Genomic DNA, 26,196 nt, shown 5'->3' on the forward strand with positions numbered 1-26,196 from the left:
AACATCCCACTATTTTGGTTTTGTCCAAGGATTAACATCCCACTATTTTGGTTTTGTCCAAGAAAGGCAGCGAATCAAATTCCCAAGAGTGCGGTTTACCACCTCCGTTTGGTCATTAGACTGAGGATGACTGGTGCCGCTGAAATTCAAGGATGTGTTAAACTACCGCTATAAAGTTTGCCAAAAATAACTCAAGAATTTGGTGTCTTTGTCAAACATGACAGACTATGGAACCCCATGCAGACGCACTACCTCATTGAAAAATAAATTTGCTACGTGCATCGCATATGCAATCTTCTTATAAGCAATAAAATCAACTATTTTAGAATATTGGTCGACCACTATGAAAACTGAATCAAATCCGCGTTGGATTCGTGGTAGGCTTAAGATAAAATCTATGGAAAGATCTTCTTAAGGCGCTATTGGGATAGGTAAGGGCATATACAAACTGGTATTTTAGGATTGTCTCTTAGCAGCCTGACATATGAGGCACCGTTTAACATAGTTGCTAATGTCTCTTTTTAACTAGGGCAATAATACCTCTACTCAGCAAAGGCTATTGTTTTGTCATGCCCCAAATGTCTACCCAAGCCTCCACTGTGTATGTTATGAATTATTTGAGCTCATAGTGAGCTCCTGAGTATGCATAATTGATTACCATTAAATAGATAGCCTTTTTGGATATGCAAGCTTTCTATAGGAAGCCCTACTTAGCATTTTGTCCAGCTATCTTAAAAATCTTCATCGCCAACGTACAACTTTTTTAGGGAATCAAACCCAATGACTTCGGTTTGTAACGTGACCAACAGTAATGTCCTCCAGTTGAGAGCATCAGCTGCTCGGTTTAGTTGCCCGACCTTATGTTGCAGTATGAAGGTGAAACATTGTATAAATGAAATCCAGTAGTGTGCATTTTGTTGACACTATTCTGGCTATTGATAAATCTTAGTGCGTAATGGTCGCTGAATAAAATGAAGTTTTGGGGTACTAGATAGTGTTCCAGACTTTCAAGGCGTGAAAGATGGCATACAACTCTCACTCAATGGGAGACCACTTCTGACGAGCTTCACTGAGTTTTTCACTATAGAATGCAATTGGTTTGCCTTCTTGAGACAGTACAGCACCAATACCTAAAATAAAGGCATCATACACTACTTGAAATAATTTGTCAAATTCTGGCAGTGCCAAAACTAGGGCAGATGATTTTTTTTCTTTGATCAGTTTGAAGCTCTATTCTGCTTCTTCTCCCCAATGAATTTCCCTTTCTTCATACATTCAGTAACAGGTGCGACTATTCAGCTAAAATTTCTAACAAATGGTCTGTAAAATGTTGCTAGTCCATGAAAACTATGAACCTTGCTTACTATTCACTGAGTTAGCCAATCTCAAATGGAGCAAATCTTTTCTTCATCTACCTTAATTCCCTCATCACTTATTACGAATCCTAGGAATAACAAGCTACTGGTTATAAAGTTGCACTTTTTTAAATTAACGTACAACTTATTTTGCCATAAAGTTGCACTTCTTTAAATTAACGTACAACTTATTTTGCTGTAGAAATTTAAGTACTTCCTTCAATTGTGCAATATGGATGGATTGGGTCTAGCTATGTATTAATATATCATTGAAGTATACCACTATAAATTTTCCATTAATAGGTTTCAATACCTAGTTCATAAATCGCATGAAAATACTAGGCGTATTGGTTAATCCAAATAGCATTACTAACCACTCATACAAGCCCTCCTTTGTTTTAAAAGCAATCTTGCATTTGTCTGCTAGCCTAATCCAAATTTAATGGTACCTACTTCGTAAATCAAGTTTTAAAAAGAATTTGGATCCGAATAACATGTCCAGCACATCTTCTAATCGAGGGATAGAGAACCTATATTTAACAATGATCTTGTTAATTACCTAGTTATCGATGCACATGCGTCAACTTTCATCTTTCTTTAGCACTAACAAGGCTGGTACTACATAAGGGATCATGCCCTCCTATACCAATCCTTTCTCAATCAGTTCTTCTCCATATGCTTGCATAACCTGACTTTCCTTTGGGTTCATCCGGTAATGGGGGTGATTTGGAAAACTAGCTTTTGGCATGAAATTGATTTAATGTTTTATGTCTTGTACAGGAGGTAACCCATTAGGTAGTTCTGACAGTATAACCTCATGAAATTCCTCTAGTAATGGCAGCAGTGTGGGTGGGATGTCAATAGAATCCCTGCTAACTTCTCCTCTTACTACTATGATCAAAATCTCTCTAGCTTTCTTAGTTTCTTCCATGAATTTGCCCCAGTCCACTAGCAATACTGGTTTTCCCTGTGGCTTCGGTTTAATACTTGCAAACTCTTCTTTTATAGGACCTAAAACAACCTTCAAGCCCTCCTTTATGAAGACATAAACATTGTCACGACCTCTGTAAGTGGCATCAACATCATATTGTTAATGGTGTCCCAAAATTATGTGGCAAGCATCCATTTCCACCACGTCATATGTAACCTCTTCTGTATAGTTCTTTCTAATTAAGAATTTAATGTGGCAGACTTCAGTTACCTTTACTTCAGTGCCACATTCGATCCAACCAATTTTATACGGTGCAGGATACTTTCTAGTTTGCAATCCCAATTTAGTAACCATTGCTTTTGATACTATATTTTTGCTATTACCACTGTCAATGATAATATCACAGGCCCTTTTATTCACGGTGCATCTGGTTCTAAATATATTATACCGCTGAGAGGGTTCTTCTTGTTTTGGTACCAATAGTAACCGCTGAACTACAAGAGACAACAATAATAGTTCTCCTTAGTCGCCTCCTGAACCGCAATAATAGTTCTCATTCGTCGCCTCATGTACTTCTTCTTCTTCATATGTATAGGCTGCTTTGTTATCATCTTTCTCTATGTCGAAGATGCACTCTTCTTCTGGTTCTCTTAAGTTCAGGGTACACTTTGGACACTAGTTGAAATCTACATCTATAACATTTATCTGATCTTGGACAAGCATAAGGATTTCTGGGCATCAGCTCAGGTGGAATGGTATTGGCAGGCTTTATTGGTGCTCCACTGTTGCTTGTTCCCCGTATGGTGTTAGAGAAAGAGGGTTGGGTTATTGAAGTCATCGGGGTCTTTCCTTTGTTGATTGTCGCTTGATTATTATCAAATGGATTCCTGGCCCCAACCATTGCCTTTGATCTATCTAATTGGGTCTCTGCCTTAATAGCCAATGCAATGGCTTCAGTTAGGGTGTAAACTGTTTGCATCGCCACACGATCCAATATAGTCCAACGCAGATCTCCAACAAACCTGGCAACTTGTTGTGCCTCTGTTTCTAGCAGATTATTTCATGATGATAGCCTGTGAAATTCTTCCAAGAAAAATCTCAACGATTCTAATTCCTTATCTACATTCCTGATACTGTTTAAACAAAATTTGCTCGTAATTTAGGGGTAGATAATGAGATCGTAATAGTCATTTTATTTTATTCCATGTCTGAACCATCGAGTTTTCTTGTTGCAACTGGTTACTTTATAGTTGCTCCCACCAGGCAGAAGCTCCCCCCAGTAGTCTATATATGACTAATTTAACATTCTTATCTTCAGGAATGTCCATATAATCGAAGAACCTCTTGACTAATACCAACCAATTAAGGAACCCTTCAATCTGAAGTTGTCCATTAAAACTGGGCAGGTCCATCTTCATTCGAAACATCTATCGGTTTGGTTCCCTTTGGTATCCCCTCTGGTTTCCTTGAAGTATAGCTTCAACTTCTTCTTCATCCTCATTTAGTTTGTCCTCATAGACCGGCTGCCTTAGTAGGATTCCTGAAGGGCGTTCACAAGCTTCAACCCTATTTCTGTGATGTTGATGACCTAGAGAATTGATGTTCCCCTGATTATTTCCTATTGTCAGCCTAGCAAGGGCTGCTTGGATATCACGTAAGGTTTGTTATGTCTTATGCTGGAAAATTCTGAATTCAACCTCTGTAACCAAATTATCCTCGCGGTCACCGCCGTTAAGGGTTTTGTTTTTGTTTCGTGGGTTTGCTATTTGACAAGATTAAGCATGTTCTGATACTAACTGATATAGCAAAAGCTTAGGAGGAAATAAGACACTGCTTGTTTCTAGAAAAAAAATCTTTTAAATTCTCTAACGAAAACTTAATATCAAATCCAACAGGTTGGAAATTAAAGTTCTCAGAGAAAATTTTTTTTATTAAATTCAAAAGTGCCTTACAATGAAAAGATATAAAGGTTGCAAATTTTAATTTGACTAGTACTATAATTCTTTAAGAAAAAATTCAAGCAAAAAATAACTAGAATAAAAAAAGCAAATACTATAACTAGAAAAGTAAATAAATCCTGATATTACAATATCAATTAAGAATAAGGAAGCAATATGGCGGGAGGATACTTTAATGATAACCGCAATTCCTGATTTCTCTGTAATTATATTATATCTTGTATTCTTATCTTCCTCCTCTATACTGTTCTACGCCGAAAGGCGACCTAATCTCTCTCAACCTTTATGAGAAACTTATAAAAAGATTAGTGTCGAGAACTCCAATGAAAATTTTTTTCAAGCCCAAATCGCACATAATTGAAAAGCTTGTAAAGTTGGTGGGCACACAGAAAATTTAATTATAGGTCATGCATGTCATTGTCACATTTCTGTCAGTATTAGGCACACAAGCAAAAGCTTGACACCTGGTCCACTGTCAAAGGAAGAGATGCTGGCCCTATTGGTTGAGCCTCTCGGACAGATTACTTTTGTGGCTAATTAAATCTTGGTTTGAAATGCATAGCAAGTTACGAAGTTATGGCATGCGAGGAGCCTTTTGAAAATATGTTTGTTTAAGGTCTATGTCAGTGTCCAATATAGGAAACCTTAGCTTGGAACATTATGGCATCGATCATCTCATTCGAGTCTACCTAATATGCTAGCTAGCTAAGAGTTGCCTGAACAGATCTCCTATGTTGTCTTTGTATCGCAATTGCTTAGACATGGAGCAGCACTTTCTTTCAGTTTTTTTTTTTTTTTAAGGAAAATTTCAGAGGCCACTATCAATTATCCAAAATCCCATTAGAACTTTAATTTAGGCACACAACACATATATCCTCTGAATTGTACATGCAACAAACAAACACTTCTCTTCTCCAGATGCATAACAACATTGAGTGCTGCTATACCTAATTAAAGGGAGGCAATGTAAAATTAAGTTACTTGCGCAAGACTTAATTTATTCGTAGACAAAAGGTATATTCTCTGAGTTTAGGGTTCATCATGAACTAGACAAAATTGATTTAGTTCAGGATTTGTATGTAATATCATGCTTTCAACACGAGGGACACTATAAAAACAAATATGTTCACATGGCTTCGATTTCAACAGTACTCATGCCATCCATGATTATGGTTGGTTTTATAATATTTTAAGGGACATGATCACATTATGTTAATTAACATAGAGCAATATTTTAAGCATGTGGAGACCCATTAAACATTAAAAAAAAAAGGTGGATGCACTGTGTTATGAAATAAAAAAAAATATTTTTGTGTTATATACTCCTGAAAACAATTTCAAACTTAAAGAATATAAATAAATTGGATCATCACGGAGTTTTATAAAATTAAGAATTGCTATGTATTGTGTATGAGTCCAAAAAGAAGTATATGTATCAAAGCAAAACTTTCCATTTATCAAGAAATTATTCAATGCTTTAAGATTTAGATTTCTGTAATAATCCATATATAATTTTATGTTGAATATTTTCATATTTACATTGAAAAAAAAAGAAGAAAATAATTATTGATATGCCTAATAATTTCTCTGATTTAAAAGCTAAAATGATATATAATATTAAAACAATGAAACTTTTAATTTAGCGATCATTAGACATATAAAAGTTTCTCACTTAACATGCAAATAATTTAATATTGGCCTCAAAATAATGTCAACTAAAGCTTGATTTAGTAGGTGCTTGACTCATCACCACCCACGCAGCTCAAACCGTCCACATCCTCTTTACATTCCTTATAAAGCCATCCCCATATCTCCCATCAAATCTCAAATCCAAAACCAACAAAAGCAAAACACAAATCACCTCTCTTTTCTTCCTCTAAGACTACATTTCTTTGCAGCTTAAACTGGCGACCAATCAAGCAAGCCTGGAGGAGATAGAGGAAGAACATAACAAGAGGGTGGTAATAGCCCTATATGAAGCCCTTGCTAACAAAGACATCAAAACAGCACATCGCTTGCTAGCACATGACCTAGAATGGTGGTTCCATGGTCCACCAATCCACCAACAACATTTGATAAGCTTACTCACAAACCAATCAACAATACCACCATCTTCATCTTCATCAACAAGACCAAGCAAATCCTTCATTTTTCACCCTATCTCCAATATTGTTGCCTTTGGATCAATGGTGCTTGTTGAAGGGTTTAATAAAGATTGGAGTGTTTCATGGGTTCATGCATGGACTGTCACAAATGGGATTATCACTCAAGTTAAAGAATACTTCAATACTTCTGTCACTGTCACCCGTTTTCGAGATGGAGCAGCAATAGCATCACCGGCTATTACTTCTCAGCCTAGAACTAATTGCCAAAGCGTTTGGCAAAGCAAGGTCTCTGATAATAAGTCTGTGCCTGGTCTAGTTTTGGCACTGTAATGAATTAGCTTATGAAAATGGTCATGGACTTTGTCATTCTAAATCAATCAGTATATCTTAATTAATAAATTAAGTACTAATCAATGTTCATGGTATGTCACAATGTGGTTTGTATATCTTGATGTGGTTAGAAGTGTTGTAATATCACTTTATAATCTACTTTGTGTGAGACTTTGCGCATAGCACACGAGCAATTTTAATAGTTGTTTTAAGGAATTATTCAGGGGATTTGGGTAATTTTGGGTAATAAAAAAAAAACATGTTAGAAAATAATATAAATTAGATTTTTAAATTTTACCTAGTTAATAATTTAAATTATTGAGTTGAGATAATTTTTTGTATGATATCAAAGCCTTAATAATTAAACAGTCACAGTTTGAATATCACTATCACTATTTATTTAATAAAAATTAAGTATAAAGGTATGATATCAAAGCCTTAATAATTAAACAGTCACGAGTTTGAATCTCATTATCACTATTTATTTAATAAAAAATAAATATAAAGTAATGTAAACCTGTACAAATTTCAAATATAAATAACTTTTATTTAAAGGGGTGTATTAAAGAATAATATAAATCATAACCGGAAATCTCATCTAACAACTATTGATTTAATGTGATTATTTGATAGAATAAGATTGGAAAATCATGATCATGTATGTCAAATTGTTGTTGTATATTTTAATCAAATTTAAACAAGATAATGATTTTTTTTTAATAAGTAAGAGATTGCATCAAAAGATTAAAAAAAAAGAAACAGTGAATTTGCAAAAAACAAAGAGTCAAAAGATAATATGAGATGACAAAGACTACAGTAGCCGGAAGACCAAAACCAGGCTACAAAGTCACGACTTCTAGTCAATGCACCTTATTTGACAAAAGCATCGGTCATATGGTTAGCTTTGTGCAGAACATGAGAGAAATACACTGAACCTAAATGTGAAGAAAATCTAGACGCACGAATAAAAGTTCACAAAATCTTCATGGTTTATTGGATGACTTAATTATCTAGTTGACCACAACAGCATAATTAGATTAAAAAATGAATTTTACTCCAATAAAATCCTCTTGCAAAGAGGATAGTTCAAGAGCTTTAATCACGGCTAGAAACTCAGCATCATTTGAATATTTAATCCCAATAAGAGCTGAGAAAAAACTCAGCGCCAAGCTTTTATGATTGATAAGAGCCCTTCAAACACCAGACAGTCTAGGTTTGACAGGTTTGATAATAGAAGAACCATTAACATTCTGTTTTAACATATGAGATTCAAGGGGAGACCATGAAGTAGAACCTCTAGCACTCTTGTTATTTGACAATTGAAACCAAACCATAGCAAAAATTAACAAATTAAGAGCACAATAAGGAAAATCAGAGAATAAAATCTTAATCCTTACACACAATACCTCTTTGTATCTCTTATTTTGAATACAAATAATTTTGCTTCAATATTGTTTCGGAAATAAATTTATTTCATGTCTTTGTTTTTTTTTTTTTATTATTTATATGGGGTGTCCGAGCCCGCTTGCGCGCACCACGACTAATCCCCACAGCCCATTGAATACCCTGCAAACCCAGTAGGCATGTAAGACATCGCGGGGGTGACAGGCGTGCACACCAGGGCTCGAACCCAGGTGCAATGAAAGGAGACAAACCCCTTCCACCGCTAAGCCAAGCACTGGAATGCACTTATGTTATTTTCTATAATAATAGGTAGTTGTCTGTATATTTTTATTTTTAAATCAAAAAAATAATACTGATGATGTGTTATTTACAATCCTAGATTTTAACCACCTAGAGGTGGGTGGGAAAATTAGGTGAAGTTTTTTTTTGGTTCAAAATTTTATTTCTTAACATATTTTGATATAAAAACTCTAATTAAGAAATATTCTAAAAACCTTAATAAACTAACTTATCAATTTAAAAAACTTAAAAATTGGTAAAGAAAAAATTTTATCTTGAGCCCCATCTGTTTTTTCATGCAAGATAAAAAAAATAAAATCATCACCATGTATCTATATCTAACTACTTTCTTTATATGGAATTTTTGAATATTAAGTTTAATTATTTTAGTTATTAAAATCATGAAAAATATCAAAAAAAAAGGAGGTGGGCCAGTATGGAACTTAAGATTTCTTGAGGGTTTCAGTTTCTCAAGCTTTGCTTATTTTTCTTGGCAACCAAACAACAAACCATGTTACTCCATGTTAAAGAGAAAAGAAAAAGTAGGTGAACTTGAAACTTTCTGTTAGCATCGTCGGTTCTTTAAGGAACTGAGTTTCAATGCATAACAAGGAGGGCAGCAAAACCTTGTTCGGGAAGGACATTAGCACAATGATTACCTTCTCTTAGTATATGAGCAAAGGATATTTGAGATGAAAATCTCTCAGCTAGACTGAAAAGATCCTTATACCTCCAAGGTCTGACTCAATGACAAATTCCTTTCCAGCAAAGTCCTGTCTGTGTTATGATGCTAACTCCAGGGCTTTAACAACAGCAATCAATTCGGCTTCATTTGATTCTTTAGTTCCCACAGGAATTGAAAACATTCCTGACATAATCCCTTGATGATCTCCAAGTACACCTCCAATCCCTGCCTCTCCAGGCTTACCAATAGCAGATCCATCGACATTCCATTTCAGAATCTGTTCTCTCATAACAAGGAGGGCAGCAAAACCTTGTTCGGGAAGGACATTAGCACAATGATTACCTTCTCTTAGTATATGAGCAAAGGATATTTGAGATGAAAATCTCTCAGCTAGACTGAAAAGATCCTTATACCTCCAAGGTCTGATACTTGGTCCATTCATCCATTGAACCACGTTTGCAGAATTTGACTCAATGAAAAATTCCTTTCCAGCAAAGTCCTGTCTGTGTTATGATGCTAACTCCAGGGCTTTAACAACAGCAATCAATTCGGCTTCATTTGATTCTTTAGTTCCCACAGGAATTGAAAACATTCCTGACATAATCCCTTGATGATCTCCAAGTACACCTCCGATCCCTGCCTCTCCAGGCTTACCAATAGCAGATCCATCGACATTCCATTTCAGAATCTGTTCTCTTGGGGGAGACCACCCAACAACTGGACCAGTTTTCTTTACATTTGACCATTTTTTACAAAACATCAGCAGATAATAGCAGATCAAGAGCACAATATGGGAAGTCAGAGTGAATGGTTTTAATCCGTGCACACAGCCTTGTTAAAACAAGGAGGAACATGGTTTCATAATCAGGATCTTTATTATTGAAGATCAAATCATTCCTTACCAGCCAAAGTGACCAAATGATGGCAAAAAATAGCAAAAACCATACTTTTCTTTGAAAATTACCTTTAACAAGAACTTCCCATTGCTGAAAGAGTTTTGATAGATTACATGGACAACACCATGAGATACCCCGCCTATAACAGAATTTTGACCAGATTATCCAGTGCTTTTGACAGTGAATTAGAATATGATCGACCGATTCTGTTTCCAAAGAACAAACAGGACAGAAGGCATCCTCAGCTCTCAATATTCCTCTTCTAGACAATATCCCTCTAGTGTTGATCCTGCCCAAAATGGCAAGCTAGCAGAATACTTGTTGATGGTTGCCTCATTTGCTGCTGAAGAAGTGTTCTTCAATGCTGAGAAGACTGAGTCAAGATTATCTCCAATAAGTTAGGAAGTTAGTTGCAAATAAAGCTGCTATAGAACAGCTTCTTTTTTATTAAAATCTGCTCATTATTTTTCTGAAATTTGTTATGAACTCTTATATAAAAAAGTAATTCAATCAATAAAAGAATGTATCTTGCAGTTACAATTATAACAATACTATATTGCTGGTTTTTCTCTGTTCTTCAGTCTCTATACTGTCGAAAACTACAATACTTTATCTTAGGAGGGACCAAGCCTTTCCATGTGCCCATGAAGTTTACAGATTCAGTTGGAGGATTAAGGAAGCCACAAATAGACTTTACCGAGTACCTCCCATTTGAATTTGGCATCCAAATTAATCTATCATTTTCCTGCTTGGATAGAAGGAATTTTGAGAGAGAAGCAAGAGAATTGAATGAGCTGGTCTCCCTTGCTTGTACGCTTGGATAGAAGGACTTTTGAGAGAGAACCAAGAAGATAATTGAATGAGCTGGTCTCCCTTGCTTGTAGTGGCCTTTTCCACTTAAAGTTCCATATCCAATTATAGCCACATCCCAAACTCCCATATTAGCAATAGAAGATTCTGTCATAAGAAAGATTGAAAAGCCTTGGAAATTGTTCTGCCAAGCTTGTATCCCCAATCCATCTATCATTCCAAAAGCTGGTATCCATTCCATTGCCGACCATGGCACAAATCTCCTTTTTCACTATGTTTTGAATGATCTCCTCCGTGGCACATGCATTGACAATATTATTCCAGGTACTACCTCTTGCTTTAGTCACTTGGAGAGGTATGTTGAAGGGTGACTTCTTCTTATGGATACTAATAACCAAATCCCTCCATAAACCAGTATCAGATTTGTCTTATCTCCATAGCCATTTAAAAAGCAAAGCCTTGTTTTTGGCTAAGATTGATCCTATTCCTAGACCACCTTGGCTCTTGGGAAGAATAACTGATGCCCATTTTACATTGCAAATCTTCCTTCCCTCCTCTTCCCCAGACCACAAGAAAGATCTGATTTGCCTCTCTATTTTTTTTTGCGATCTTCTTTGGAATAGGAAACATGGATAAGAAGTAAACTGGCAGATTATTGAGGACTGATTTTACAAGACAGACACGGCCTCCAATAGAAAGATGTCTTCCTTTCGAAGAAGATAATCTCGAGCTAATTTTGTCAATGACAGGTTTCCACATGGCTAAACGACCCAGATATTTGAAAAGAAGAGATTCACGCTTACACCTTAAGTTCACTGCTGTAATGCTAACATAATATATTGTTTAATCATTGTTTCATATGAAAGAAATAAAGAAGAAATAAATGTTACCATGCTGGCCATTTGTGAAAGCTAGCTCTTACGCTTTTGGTGTACTTCGCTCTTGCAAAAAGCTCGTCGCATAGAGTCATTCCCTTGATTCATCCAAGAAACGGAAAAAGGAAGGTCTCCAAGAAGTCTTTAGCTACAATGCACCCACACCACACCCCAAAGCATGCACCAAATCTAGTCTCAAAACCAGTGTAAAACCATTACTTGACTTCATCAACATTTTCTTCGTTTCTTGGCTATCATTATAGGTTGGTGGACTTTTAGGCATATCCTCTCCAGGGCATGTCTCTGTGATAGGCGGAGCCGCACGATGCTAGATTACAGGAAAAAAGTTGATTGCTTGATGGAGATTTTCCTGACAAGTTATTGTAGGAGAGATCCAAGTGACTCAAAGAACCATGATCAGCCATGGACATAGAATTGCACCTGATAACCGATTTATTGTTAAATCTAGGGACTCCAGTTGTTTCAAGTGACCAATCTTTCGAGGGATTACTCTAGTCAAAGTATTTCTAGACACGTTCAATGCCGTTAAGAGTAAAAGATCAGTTATTTCTTCCAGAATTTCGCCTGACAACCTTTGGCAAAATCAATTAGCCTTACCAGTCCGGGAATCCTGTCTTGCTCGCACTGTCTTACTTTCTATTCAACATAGGCCCTGTTGATATAATGGCGCCAAAAGCCATCTTCTAAGGTTTTAGAAAGGAGTTTGATGTTTTATTTTTATTGCTTGATAAATGTTCAACACCCTTGGACTATTTATAACCTAACAAAAAGAAAAATTACAAGAATCGATAAAAAAAAATCCCAATCTTTAATAAAACATAATCAAAGACGATTCAACTCAGAACCCGTGAGTTCTCTATGCATTCGTTCAAGTTCCGATCCAATGGAGCCAGAAAAAACAAGATCACCAATCACCCAATTCATTACTGAGAAAGAAAGAAAATAGATTAAAATATTTGTTAGAGCCATGCTACAAGGTCACTGCCTTTGTTAGTGCCCTGCTTTGCCAAGGAATCAGCCATATGGTTACCTTCTCTCAAAACATGAGCATAATGCACCAGTTTCAACACTGCCATAAATCTAGCAGCTCTCATGAATATATCATGAGATTTCCATGGACGTTTCGACTTATCCCTCATCCAGTTAACCATGTTTGCTGAATCTAATTCAATGATAAATCTTTTTCCAAATAACTCTTCTCTTGAAGCTGCTAATTCCAAAGTTTTCAAAACTGCAAGTAATTCAATCCCATTTGACTCCTTGATTCCACCAAAATCTAAGAAAAGACACGACACCACACCTTTCTGATCCCTCAGTACCCCACCAATGACAGCTTTACCAGGTTTTCCAACGGCTGAACCATCCAGATTCCATTTAGCTCTTCAATGGCAGGCATGGACAACATAATGTTTATTCTAGCTTTTCTGTGACTGGTCCAATTAACTAATCCCTCAGCAGATACCAGCAAGTCTAAAGCATGATAAGGGAACTCAGGCATGGACATCATTTTCATGAACTGAACTCGCATGCCTAAATCAGCCCTTGTTTTTTTATTTTTTCTGGTTCAGCCCCAAAACTTTGTTTTATCTCAATCAGCTTCTTCAAGTTTGAATATTCATTCAATTTCCCCCCATCTTTCCATTGAGCATCGATGATATGAATCCATTTTCGAAAGTATTCTAAGTTTCGATCTTCGCAAATCTCTGAAAGTGAGTTTATTCCCATGTTATCGTCTAGAATCTCAATCCATCATAGAAGGCTTTATATATAGTGAATGTACTAGTTTTAATTATTAATAGTATAATTATAATAATCATATATAAATAAAAAAATAACCTTTTTGCAAGTTTCTTTAGTAAACATTAGCTGCAATCTCAAAAAATCCAGAAAAAACCTGATATTAGTAAAAACAAATCTAATAGCTGAAAATCTTAAGCCACATCTTCTTAAACTTGAAAAAATAAGTAGGCCATAGGGAACTCTTATCTAGTGTCATTAATCTAATATCAACTTTAAAATCTATTTATCTAATTATTTTTATTAGTTAAGCTTTGATTTGACTGTGTAGAAGTTAATTCAATATGACTAAGTCAATTTATAAGGTTAAAGGTAATTTAGATGACAAATAAAAATATATAGATCAACTTTTTCTTTAAAAAAAAATATGGTATATATATTTTATTTTGAAAAAGAGTAAACAAATCACCTCATAGTCAACTTGGATAATAAACACAATCAAAATACATTGACGCGGGTGGTTGTTTGTCGTTTTTCCTTCTCTTTATCTTTATTTTCTTCTCGAATGGCCTTGCACTACGCTTGGATCAAATTGAATACAAGTTTAAATTAAAGAGCTATTAAATAATTAGGAATTAAATTAAAAAATAGTAATTTTAGACTTAAGTTAAGAGTTTCTATACAATCAGAGACTAAACTAGTTGAAGGGATATATGTTGAACATGCGCTAGTGTGTGGGAAAACCCATTTTATTCTCAAATTTTATTTTATTATAGGTGGTGTGGGTCGCTTTTTTCTCCCTACATCAACATCGATAAATGTTTTGTTCTCTCTCTTATTTTATTTTGAAATTTATTTGTTTCCTTTAAGGAATGATTTCTTATTAATATTCAATTATTGTCCCTTGATTTTTTTTATTTCTTACAAGACGAAAAACCAATCAATCTTTTGCATAATCCAGCTCGATAAAAAATGACAAGTGAAATTGATATCGAGCTCTTAGAAACAAACCATAAAAAAAAACAATTATGAATAAATCAAATAAATAAAAAATGGTACTCTTGTGAATTCACGGTGTCAATAAGTGTGGTGGCATTGTGGTTGAAACAATAAAGTTGCCTTTGCAATTAGTTTTTTATTTTATTTTGTTAATATCAATCACGTTTTGATTGTGTGATATGGGATCACAATTCTTGCTTCGAAGCATTTCCAATTGGGTCCGTCTACCTTTAATAGTGAGCACTGCCCGATATTAATTAAGATCCCCATCAATATATATATATGCTTTTGGTAATATATTTTCATCCAACTTATGCGTTGGACCGACACAAACTGGTCCCTCCCACTATGCATATTAGTTTTCCACATCAAATGTGGTGTATGCCTTGTCTTTTTCTTATGCTCATTCCCCTTCTTACTTTCCACTCAGAAAATTGTGAGAAATGTGATTGTTATTCTGTGCATTTAGTATGCTCAATTCAATGGACTTCGTACCCTCGCATGAACTTCTTTTTATGAGGGACAAAAAAATATTTCATATAAACTATTATATCCATATCCAAAACATCTGATGAATTAATTAGTACATTCATGAGCACAATTAATCATTTTCTGAATTTCTTTAATTAGATTTGAACTGAAATTATAATATGATTTTATCAACAACTATAAAGGTGTTTTTGAAATTCTGTAGTGTTATCCAAGCTAATACCTTCTGAATGTAGGCTTGCCCACGTCATTCTGATTCAAGTACGCCGAGTCTTTTTATTTTGCATTTTAGAATTGCTTTTTTTTTAATTAGAAATTATTTTGATGTGCTAAAGTCAAAAATAAATTTTAAAAAATAAAAAATATTATTTCAATAAATTTTTAAATAAAAATACTTTAAAAAACAATTATTATCACGTTATTTTTATTTCTAAACACGTTATTCATTGGACAATTCAATCAGAAGAAAGAAACAACGGACGATGGGCATTTACATAGTCGATATATGAACTGATGACATGTATTTACATAGTAGCTAGGAATTCTTCGTTAAATGTTATTGGCTGCAATCTGAACAGTGACCAGTCCAGTAGGAGGAAGCAGGAAATCCCTTCTCCTTGTTTAATCCATTTATGGTTCTGTATGGGCACCGGCATTGTTGGAGTTTGGATGAACAAAATTAGGTCATAAGTCGTAACACCAATATTAAACAGTTAATGATAATTAATCCATGCATGGCGCCGGCCAAAAATATTTAATTAAGATTTGATTTCAAGATAACCTTAAGAATTCAGGGCCCAGATATACATTAGCGTTTAGAATCCGAAAAAAGAAAAAAAAAACCCTCTGTTAAATTAAATAAGCATGCAGTATCTAGGGTTCGTACTTTAATTTGGTGGGTATCGCATTCATTAGTGACATGACGGTCCAGCTAAATGGTTCTTACAATAATAATAATAATATTAATAATAATAATACCATGTAAACACATCAACGGTGTGAATCTGACCTGAATACCTATATTAATCTAAAAAAAATTAAGAGTTTGTATTAATGATTGTTAAGTCTCAACAATCTGCAATTTTCTTTGTTCGCTGATCTTTAATTAAGCAGCACGAACAGCTTCATTCACTTTCGTGAATTCTTTTAGGTCAAGTAGAGGTTCTCATCAAATCATGATAGCTCAATCTTTCTTTTCCTTCAAAAGGGATCGATGTTGATAAAAGCAATTTTATGATCATTGCTAGCACACACAGCTCACGTCAAATTACTATGGATATTTGTCAAGGATGGAAGTTAAAGCTAGCTAGAGATTAAATATCACAATAAATAAATAAACAAACAATATAATGATTTTACGAAATTCAGTTGTGTCTATGTTCACGAGCTGAAATTTATTTTTATTATATAGTTGAAATCAATACAAATTTTGAAGAATTTTTAAACCCAAATCTTAAATATAATATTCAAACCTCACATCACATCATGACTCATAGTGACCAATCTTGACTATCGTTATTGTTCCATCATAAAAGAACGTGGCTGGCTTGCTCGCTCGCTCTAGTTAATTTTATTTATATTTGTAAGACACTTTGATTCACATTCATTGGAAAATGGAGCAATCACTTCTACCACCAACCATTGTTTAATAAGATTAGTTTGTGCAAATCCCTTTAAGTTATGTGGTAATTGAGTGACAAGTGTCATTCAATATGTTATGTGTGATGTGGTTTTTTTAATTAATTATTATCATGTTAAACCTATGTGTCCATCGAAACACACACACACAGATATATATATATTGGGATGTTGTTATTTATAAGCAATATCATTTATAGTTTACTCATCAAAATATTATAATAATAGATGAGTAATTATCAAATAATATTAAATAAGTTGTAACAATAATTAATAAAATAATACAACCTTTCTTATGTCATTATTAATATCATAATTTATTATTAATTTATGTTGTTATTCATGTTTATAAATAAAAATATAATCTAGAGAGTAAAGTGAGAGATAAAAAGGAATTATTAAGGTTAATAACCCTTGCAATAATCTGTGAGAGTAATGAGAATTGAATTAGAGTGAAGTAATTTTTTTTTGTATATTTATATTGTAATTTTTTTTATTTATCTTTAACAATATTATTTTTTAAAAAATATAAATAATTTATTAAATCATATTAAATATTATATCAGTATAACTACCAAAATATTACCATTGAAATCCCTGGACATTTAGCCTAAAAGCTACGATTTAACTTATAAAACACATCTTGCGTCTTATAGAAGTCAAGTTTTATTGAGCTTATCTGATCACTAAATGTTCCCAAAATTTTTTTTTTTTTTAGATTAACGTGGGTGTTCGGGCCAGCTTGCGCGCACCACGACTAATCCCACGGGCCCTGAAGTTAACGATCATGTAAGCCTCCAGTGGCCATCATATAAGCAACTAAGGACTCAAACCTGAAACTATAGAGGGAACAAACCTCTTAGTCCTAAGTTTTTACCATTTGGCCATCACCTAGATGGTTATATTCCCAAAATCTTGAAATCATTGGATATGGAAGCAACTGCCAATAAGTAACAAACAAATTTCTTGTTGTTCCTCTCCATGCCTGCCCTATTTAATAACAAGGAGTTGGGTTTTTATTGTTTCATTCCGAACCTATTTGTTTTTAAGTTTAAAAGATATTCTAAAAAAGTTAATTTTTTTTTTGTTTTTTATGTTTTTAAATTATTTTAAGGTATTGATATCAAAAATAATTTTTAAAAAATAAAATAATATTATTATAATATATTTTTAAATAAAAAATACTTTAAAATATAACTATTAGCATATTTTCAAGAATCTTTCTTAAGCATATAATATATATATATATAAAAGTATTAATATCAAAAATAATTTTAAAAAAATAAAATAATATTATTATAATATATTTTTAAATAAAAAATACTTTAAAATATAACCATTATCATACTTTCAAAATCTTTCTTTAAGCATATATATATATATATATATATATATATAAAAGCCGGAACCATGCCTAACGGTGCTTTGCATTTTATCTCCAATAAATCTTCTTGGTCAGCCAATAGATGTTCTGTAGCTACTCCTCTTGTATGCTGATGGAGACAACAATCTTGTCAGCATGCAAAAGCACAGAAAAGAGCAATCTACAAAGCGTAGTTCTAGGCTTGAAAAAGTCATCAATTCCTTCAAATTTGGCAACAATCTCTTATTGCACTTTTTTCATTTTCTCTCCTTTTTTTTATATATATATAACCAACCTTAACTTCTTCCCTGTTCATGAAATTCATAAGCTTGAGCCAAGTAGTATTTGCAACAAAAATGCAGTGAACTGAATGGACCGTAAAGATTCAAATGCTAAAGATTATTAGCGGTGGCGGCAACTATTTAGTGGAAAAAAATTAATGAAAATTAATTTAGATTATCTTTGGTTGATGTCACATGACATAAAGGACAAATAAAAAGAAAAAAACAAACATATTTGATTTAAAAAATAGAAACATAAAATAAATATATTTTTTATAGTTTTATAATAAATTGAGGTACTTTTAAAACAGAAAATACAATAAAATTTATTATTTTAATCTTTGTCTCCTATGCTTGCTCCGAGACAATAATGAAATCGTTAGTTACCCTTAAGTCATTGAATACATTATCCCTTGTTCTTGTTCATCTAAGATCCTGAGATAAATAAAACTTTGTGCCAGAGAATAACTAGGTGTAAAAGTTTTGGTAACATGGGCTGCCTGAGGGAACTCTTGTACTGTTTTCTGTCATGCTGTTTTTAATATACTTCTGAAAAAACAGAGTCCTCGAGGGACAAGCGACGTTTGTGGCCTTTGAGACCCTACGAAGAAAGTTCCTTCCACTAGACAACAAAAGCCAACCCCAGGCTGCCACTATACCTTCATGGATTCCTATAAAAGCCCTTCCTTTTTTTTTCACCACAATATTCATTCTATCACCCCCCCTTCCCCTCCCTGATCCCTGATCTCCCCCTTTCCCCCTTCAACCATGCTAGCTCAAGTGATACCAGAGAAAACCCTTCAAGTTCAAGGGATTGATCATGTCATAGGCAAGGATAACTCCTCATCTCTCTCATATAAAAGGTGATCATCACTCCGTTTTTACTCTCTCCCTCTTTCTTTTTTGTGGCTTTATTACACATGCTAGCGTATGATATGCCAATGCCAGAAATGTAAGAAGTTATCAAAGCAATACCTCATATGCATAGCATGTCTTTCAAACTCTTTATACTTCAATGTTATCTTGATTTCTAAATTTTACTTCTGCGTAAACAGGTTGGAGGGAAAAGTTGCGATTATAACAGGCGGTGCAAGAGGGATTGGAGAGGCCACTGTGAAACTCTTTGTGAGGCATGGAGCCAAGGTAGTGATTGCTGATATTGAGGATGCTAATGGTATTGCTTTAGCTGAATCCTTATCTCCTTCAGCAGTTTATGTACGTTGTGATGTGTGTTTAGAAGAAGAAATAGAAAGTCTAATCAACCTAACAATTTCTCAATACGGCCGGCTGGACATTCTTTTCAACAATGCTGGAGTTCTTGGCAATCAATCAAAGCACAAAAGCATTATCAACTTTGATGCTGATGAGTTTGATAATATCATGAGAATCAATGTTAGAGGAGCTGCCCTTGGCATGAAACATGCAGCAAGAGTCATGGTGCCTCGACGAAGTGGCTGCGTCATTTCCACAGCTAGTGTAGCTGGTATAATTGGAGGGCTTGGACCTCATGCATATACAGCTTCAAAACATGCTATTGTAGGGTTAACGAAGAACACAGCTTGTGAATTAGGCAGATATGGGATTAGGGTTAATTGTATATCTCCTTTTGGGGTGGCTACTTCCATGCTTGTTAATGCATGGAGGGGTTGCGAGGAAGATGGAGATGATGATGAGAAATGCATGGATTTTGGTGCTCCAAGCGAGGAAGAAATGGAGAAGATAGAGGAACTTGTGAGAGGGCTTGGAAATCTAAAGGGAACAACACTAAAAGCTAAGGATATTGCCGAGGCTGCTCTTTATCTTGCTAGTGATGAATCCAAATATGTAAGTGGTCACAATCTTGTTGTAGATGGTGGTTTTACTACCTTCAACAATGGTGTAGGGCTGTAGCCATGGTTTCCAGATTATTTGCGAGTCTATATTTTGTTGAAAGTCAATGCAGAAGAAAAAGAAGAATTGAGGAAGGAGAATGGAATCTTTATATTATAATGTTAATTTGTTAGTAATTAAAATTGTTTTCTATTTTTTTATTAATTAATTATTTCCCGAGACAATTAGTGTCAACTGAGACTGCGTGGACCGACTAGATAGCTAGGGAAGCAAGCTGTTGATGGAGGGTGCTAATTAAGCACAGAACACAAAGCATCCCACTTGCTTGCTAATACCCTATAATTAATGTTAATCTCATGGCTCCATAAACATGAATATATGTGATAGATTCCTTCTCTCATGAGGAGAACCAACAGATGACACTACAAGACAGCCAAGAAAGTCAGGATACTGCTGTGCACCGATGAACTGGAAACTTTTCATTTATTTATCTCTGTGGTAAGTGATGCATAGCGGGAGAGCAAACGCGCGATCAAACCTTGAGAGGTTTTTTTTCCTAATTATTCATTATTTTTATATAAAATTTATTTTTTATTATTTTAATTATTATTTATTTTTTTATTTTTTCAATATCATTCTTTAGGATTTTAATTTAAAATTTGTTTGGTTAATATTTAATTTTTTAAAAATTAATTTTAATTTTTCAATATAGTTATTTCAATTTTATATTTATAGTCATAAAGTTAACAGATTAACTTATGTTTTTTTAATTTGTTTTAGCTTTATTTTTTTTAATATTTAAATTATTTAATAATTAAATTTTATAATTTTATTTAATATGTTTTTAATAGTATTATCTTGTATATATTACGACTAAATCGTAAATTTAGCATGTTAATTTTGACATACTCAAGTCTAACTTTTTAATTTTTTTTATGTTGTTAATTAATTTATTATTATTATATCTTTTATTTATATTATTTAAATCAATCAAATTTATTAAATATAATTAAATAAATAATCTAATTTTTTTTTATCTTTTTAATGCTTACGTCTTCTTAGCCTTATTTTTCTATATTGAAAAAAGAAAAAAGGTTGGCTATTAAGCTAGCGCATCCCCTGTCTGCTCTCTTTCTAATCAAGCATTTATTTCTGTCGTGGGACTGGTCGCTAATGGTTTAAAAAAATCTTGCAAAGGATGGTGGATTGAGATTCCTTGCTAAATAAAAAAAAAAGAAAAAAAAAAAAGCGAATCTCTTTTATCTTTTTTGACTTAGACTAGTAAGGGTAATCTTTAATCAAAATATTTTATGTATATTGAAATTAAGTTTTATCTAATGATAGGGTCCACTTACCTAGTTTATTAATAAATAAAAAATTAAAAAGAAGTATTGGATGTTAAGCCAAGATTCAACGTAAAAAAAAAAAAAGGATGTTTTTTAAACGAAAAACTCATTGGAATTAAAATCTCTTTATTTAAGAATTAAAATATACTAAAAGATTTGGAATTCCATTGTTTAGCAAAGAACAATGAAATATGAAGGCTCTTTTTATTTTAGTCTTCAAAATATTGAGGATTTTTTTTTAAGCTTTGTTTTTTTTTTAAATTTAATTTTTTAATATTGGGTTTATTAAGTATTGAATTTCATAATTTATTTTGATTTTTTTATAAATTTATCATAAATTCATAACCCTATGAGTTTTCAAGTTAATCATATTGATTCAAATTATTTTTTATTTTTTATACTTTTTTAGTATTAAATTAATTAAGAAATAAGTTTTATAATTGTTTTTTATTTATTTTAGGATATAAATAACAAGTTTATAAATTATCACGATTTTATGTTCGGATTCTAAATTAAACCGGTATAGGTGCTGAGCAGAATGGAAGAGACCTTTTTGATCATCAAATTCATAAAATATTTTGTATAGAAACTTGTTGTAGTTGAATCAAATGGTTTCGTAACATGGTCTCCACCACTTTGCGGGCAACTTGACCTCGAGGAGGGAACGAAATTGGACTCTATTCCAGGGCCATTGTAAATCTCGATCGCAGAAAGAGACGCACCGAGCAAGTCCAGTTGAGTGAGATGCTGGGATGACAACTACATCCTAGAAGTCTAGTCCATGAGATCGGTAGATGGAAAGGAGCTGCGAGAAGTTGAAAATTAGATGGGGCGGATTGCTGTTCACGTCATTTTTGCTTGCTGTTCTTGAATCATTTTCTTCCTAAATAAGGACCCCCCTAACTTCACACACAGCCGAAGCAGATTAGTTCACTTAGATTTCCCCCCTAACTTCACACCCAGCCGAAGCAGATTAGTTCACTTAGATTTTGTTTTGTGAGAGATTTAGGATTATTGTTTTTACAGAAGATAACTAGACACAAGAAATGAAAAATCCTCACAGTCGATACAGAGTCGCGAGCTGCAACAGCTAAGGTGTCATGACATGCGCCACGTTACCATGGAAAGCTAATTTAATTTAGTCAACCACATCAAAGGCCCTGAGTGAGTTCAAATGGGAAGGGCTATCTTCTTACTGGTTAAATCATTTCAATCAAGAAATAATCCTTCTCTTTCAAAAAAGGATGTAAGATGGCTTCCTATTAGTTAATTTCAACATGGAAAATCAGTCTCTACAAACCACCTCCATGCTTGAAAGATGTCTACACAGCCAAAGCCCCATATGCCCTTCGAATCAAGAAAATATATTCAGTGAAACATCAAGATCCCCCCACCACACAATGACTAAGTAGGAGGGGCTGGACTCTGGTTCAAATCCTGTCATTGTTATCTTAGGAACCAATTCAATGAGAAGGAGTTAAAATCCTATAATCCTTGTAGTTGTTCTGTGATATCCAGCAAGTCTTGCTTCTTATAAACGTCAACTAAAACCTCTAGTGTTAGATTTTTCACCCTTTTCACATAAATTCTGCAGTCTTCTGGGAGCTTCGCAGCTAAAGGATAATAAATTAGGAAGGATATAAGGATTCATGTCAGTTTCTCCGGTTCCAATGGTTAGGATTTCTTAGCCTAGCATTTTTGCACTTAGGTTAGGTGTTCTTGGACTAGTTTTTTCTCCGCAGTCAAGTGTTTGCATTAATCCACCATGAAAGCATGCTCAATTTAGTTAACTCTTTTCAATATATCTGTTGCAACAAAGATAAAATAAAGAAAAATAGCGAGCATGTTACAATAATTCCTATGGATTTATCAATTGATCTACTTGACAAGGAAACTATTAGATTGGAAATTGCAGACGATCATGAAAGCTGGTCATTGTTTTGCAAGTACGCATTTTATGCGAGCAAGGGGATATGCGATGATCAGCAGTTTGAAAACGTAGGCAGAGATATTGTTCAGAAATGTGGCGGACTTCCACTAGCAATCAAAACAATAGCAGCTTTTGTTGGGAATTGCAATTATCTTTTTAAAGAAGATAGCTTCCATTGTGAAAAAGAATTATTAGTGCAGTAACCAGAAGTTATAGAGTAGGCAAAAGTTAGGTGACCACTATTAATAAAAATGAGCTGGAGCAGCACTATTTTTGTCTATAAATAGACACCCAAAAAGTTAAGAACAAAGAGAGAGAGGGATAGTGTGTAGAGAATGATGTAAAGAAAAGAAGAGAAAGCTGCTGCTGCCGTATGTAGCAGTGTGTATGAGCTGGAAATTAAGTTAGAGTGGATTCAATGCTTCTTTTTTATATATTTGTTTTGTATCTATTTTTTATCTTTAATAATATTGATTTTCTTGTGAATATAAATAATTTGTTAAATTATATTAAATATTATATCAGTTTGCTTAACCTCTTATTAATAAATATCAGTACTCCACCTGTCCAGAATCCCCACCAGCTTTGCTATCACAGAAACGGCACTCCTTTGTTGAGTGGAAAAATATTTATAGAGGTTTCCATGAATTGACAACTAGAGGACAGGTTAGCTCAGTATTTGCTAGCCGGCAACTGAGCTACAATGCACTCCCACTGCATCTAAAGCAACTCTTTCTGTGCTTCTCTATTTATCCTGAAGATTTTGATAGTCCAGTTGGACAGTTAGTGCTTTGATGGATTGGAGAGGGTTTCATTCGGGGCAAGGAGTACAAAACAATTGGGGGTACGTATATCTCACAGAGTTATTCCAAAGATGTCTGGTTGAAGTAGTGGACCAAAGAGGCTACGATGGAAAAATCTACAGTTATAGAATGCACGATCTGGTTCATGATATGACTGTTGTGATTGCAAAAGATGAGTCATTTTGCAGCTTTGAAGAAGGCAGGCAGAAGTTGACATCAGAGTCTAGGCGGTTAGGTTTCACAAGTGAAATAAGCACTAAATCATTGAAACACTGTCCCAAGCTCAGGGCCTTGTTAATGATGTCAAGCATTCAAGGACTCGTTTGTGATGACATGGAGAGTCTTGGTTCCCTCAGAGTGTTGGATCTATCTTACTTTGAATTGGAAACCACCGCTGTGCAGGATCTCCTGAAATGGATTGTTTCGTTAAACCACCTGGCATATTTGAAACTTAGTGGAGTTAGAGGCATCGGAGAATTACCATATTCAATTAAAAAACTTCGTAACCTCCAGGTGTTTGTTTTATACGGTTGCGCTGATTTATTCATGCTACATCCATTTATAACTTAACTGAAAATTATGGTGGTCTTAGACTTCAGGTCTTGCCCTCTCATTTACCTACCCAGGGGTATTGGAATGCTCTCCCAGCTTCAAGAATTGTCTGGATTTGTGATGGGGCGTTTATCTAACGAACATTGTTGTCAACTTCTTGAGCTTCAGGATCTATCCCAACTTAGAGTACTTCGAATGTACTTAAATGCTCACAGTGAAATTGCAGAAAATGAAACGGAGGTTTTATCAAATCTCAAGAAACTTAACGTTCTAGAGCTGAATGCCCAATATTGTAAAGACCACAATACTTTAATGATGCTCGATGACCTTTATCCTCCTCCTAGCCTTCAGGAGCTGTATATTGGGGGTTATCACTGTGAAACAGTTCCTGCATGGATTAATCCTGAAAAACTTTCTAATTTACAGTACATCAGTATTCAGGATTCAGACATCAACTTCTTCGAAACCAGTCCTCAATCATTGAATGGGAAATTCTTTACTTGGAATGTTGAAGGTCTATGTTTCAAGAAATTGCAGAGCTTAAAGCTAGACTGGAAGAACCTGGAAGAGGATATGCCTTTGTTACGCAATGCAGAGGTCAGGAGTTGTATTAATTTCCGAAATTTTCCCCATCCCAACAAGTTTGTATGGAGGAAGGGTGAAGAATAAAGAATCTTCGTTTTGCTTGTAATGGAAGCAGAAAACATCTTGTACTGTATTATGCTAGCCATCATGTCCTGGCATTGGAGAGGTGATGCTAAGATGAAGAGCATCAACGGTAAAATTTCTGAAGGGCTCTCCGTTGTCTTTGTTCATAGTTAAATTACACACTTAACAAGTACTTGTAAGAGTTCTGCATTTCACTCATTAAACACATAAAACATTATTGTAAAAGACACAACTTGAGTTTATGAGGGCCTTCATCAATGACACAAGACCCTCAAAAATAAGAAGAAAGCTCTGAAGTTGAAAATGATTAGGATCAAAGACTTGATTTATGAAGCTGATGACTGGCTGACAGATTGCCGAATTAGAGAAACAATATCAGAAAGATGACCACTGCTTCGATTTCTCGCCTGAGAAATCATTATTCTTTTAACGGACTGGCAAGAAAGTTGAAGAAGATCAGTTTGCAAATGGAGCAGATGGAGAATTGCTTGGGGGCTGTTTGACACCGCAACAATTGAGCATCGAAGAAAATGTACACCAAATGACAGGATTAACCTGTCAGAATTTTGACACGTCAAACAGGATCGGATTGGAAAAGGTTGCAAAAGAGATAAAAGGGTGGATTATTTATGCAGACAAGGTACTCCACAGAGTTAGTTTTGTGAGGATGGGGGGCTTAGGCAAAAGCACCATTGCCCAGAAAATTCTTAATGATGAAGAAGTGTGTGGTTACTTTGAGGAACGGATCATGAAGATCATGTTGAAACAGTTACAAAAAAAAAGAAGAATACGAGCAGATCTAAGGAGAAATTAGAGCAAGAAAAGAAAAGCAGATCCTTTTAAGCCTTGGAACACAAGGAAAAAATCCTTAAGATCATGATATTAATTATTATTTGGACTCAGAGGAGCC

General features: G+C 34.3%; 1 protein-coding gene and 1 long non-coding RNA gene across 2 annotated transcripts; one reads left to right on the forward strand and one right to left on the reverse strand.

The window, feature by feature from the left end:
* Nucleotides 1-1,217: 1,217 nt before the first annotated feature.
* LOC105137691 (uncharacterized) lies at nt 1,218-25,947 on the reverse strand. Its single transcript, XR_844632.1, has 3 exons — nt 25,515-25,947; nt 9,381-9,389; nt 1,218-1,228 (listed from the first exon to the last, which is right to left on the reverse strand). It is a non-coding gene; the product is annotated as an uncharacterized LOC105137691 (long non-coding RNA).
* Nucleotides 18,874-20,151, forward strand: LOC105137690 (short-chain dehydrogenase reductase 2a-like). Its single transcript, XM_011043526.1, has 2 exons — nt 18,874-19,019; nt 19,212-20,151. Exons 1-2 carry the CDS (start codon nt 18,925-18,927, stop codon nt 20,044-20,046), a joined length of 930 nt encoding a protein of 309 aa, XP_011041828.1. The 5' UTR covers nt 18,874-18,924; the 3' UTR covers nt 20,047-20,151.
* Nucleotides 25,948-26,196: the final 249 nt, after the last annotated feature.

This window comes from Populus euphratica, unplaced genomic scaffold, assembly GCF_000495115.2.
Source record: "Populus euphratica unplaced genomic scaffold, PopEup_1.0 scaffold69.1, whole genome shotgun sequence".
NCBI classification, from domain to species: Eukaryota; Viridiplantae; Streptophyta; class Magnoliopsida; order Malpighiales; family Salicaceae; genus Populus; species Populus euphratica.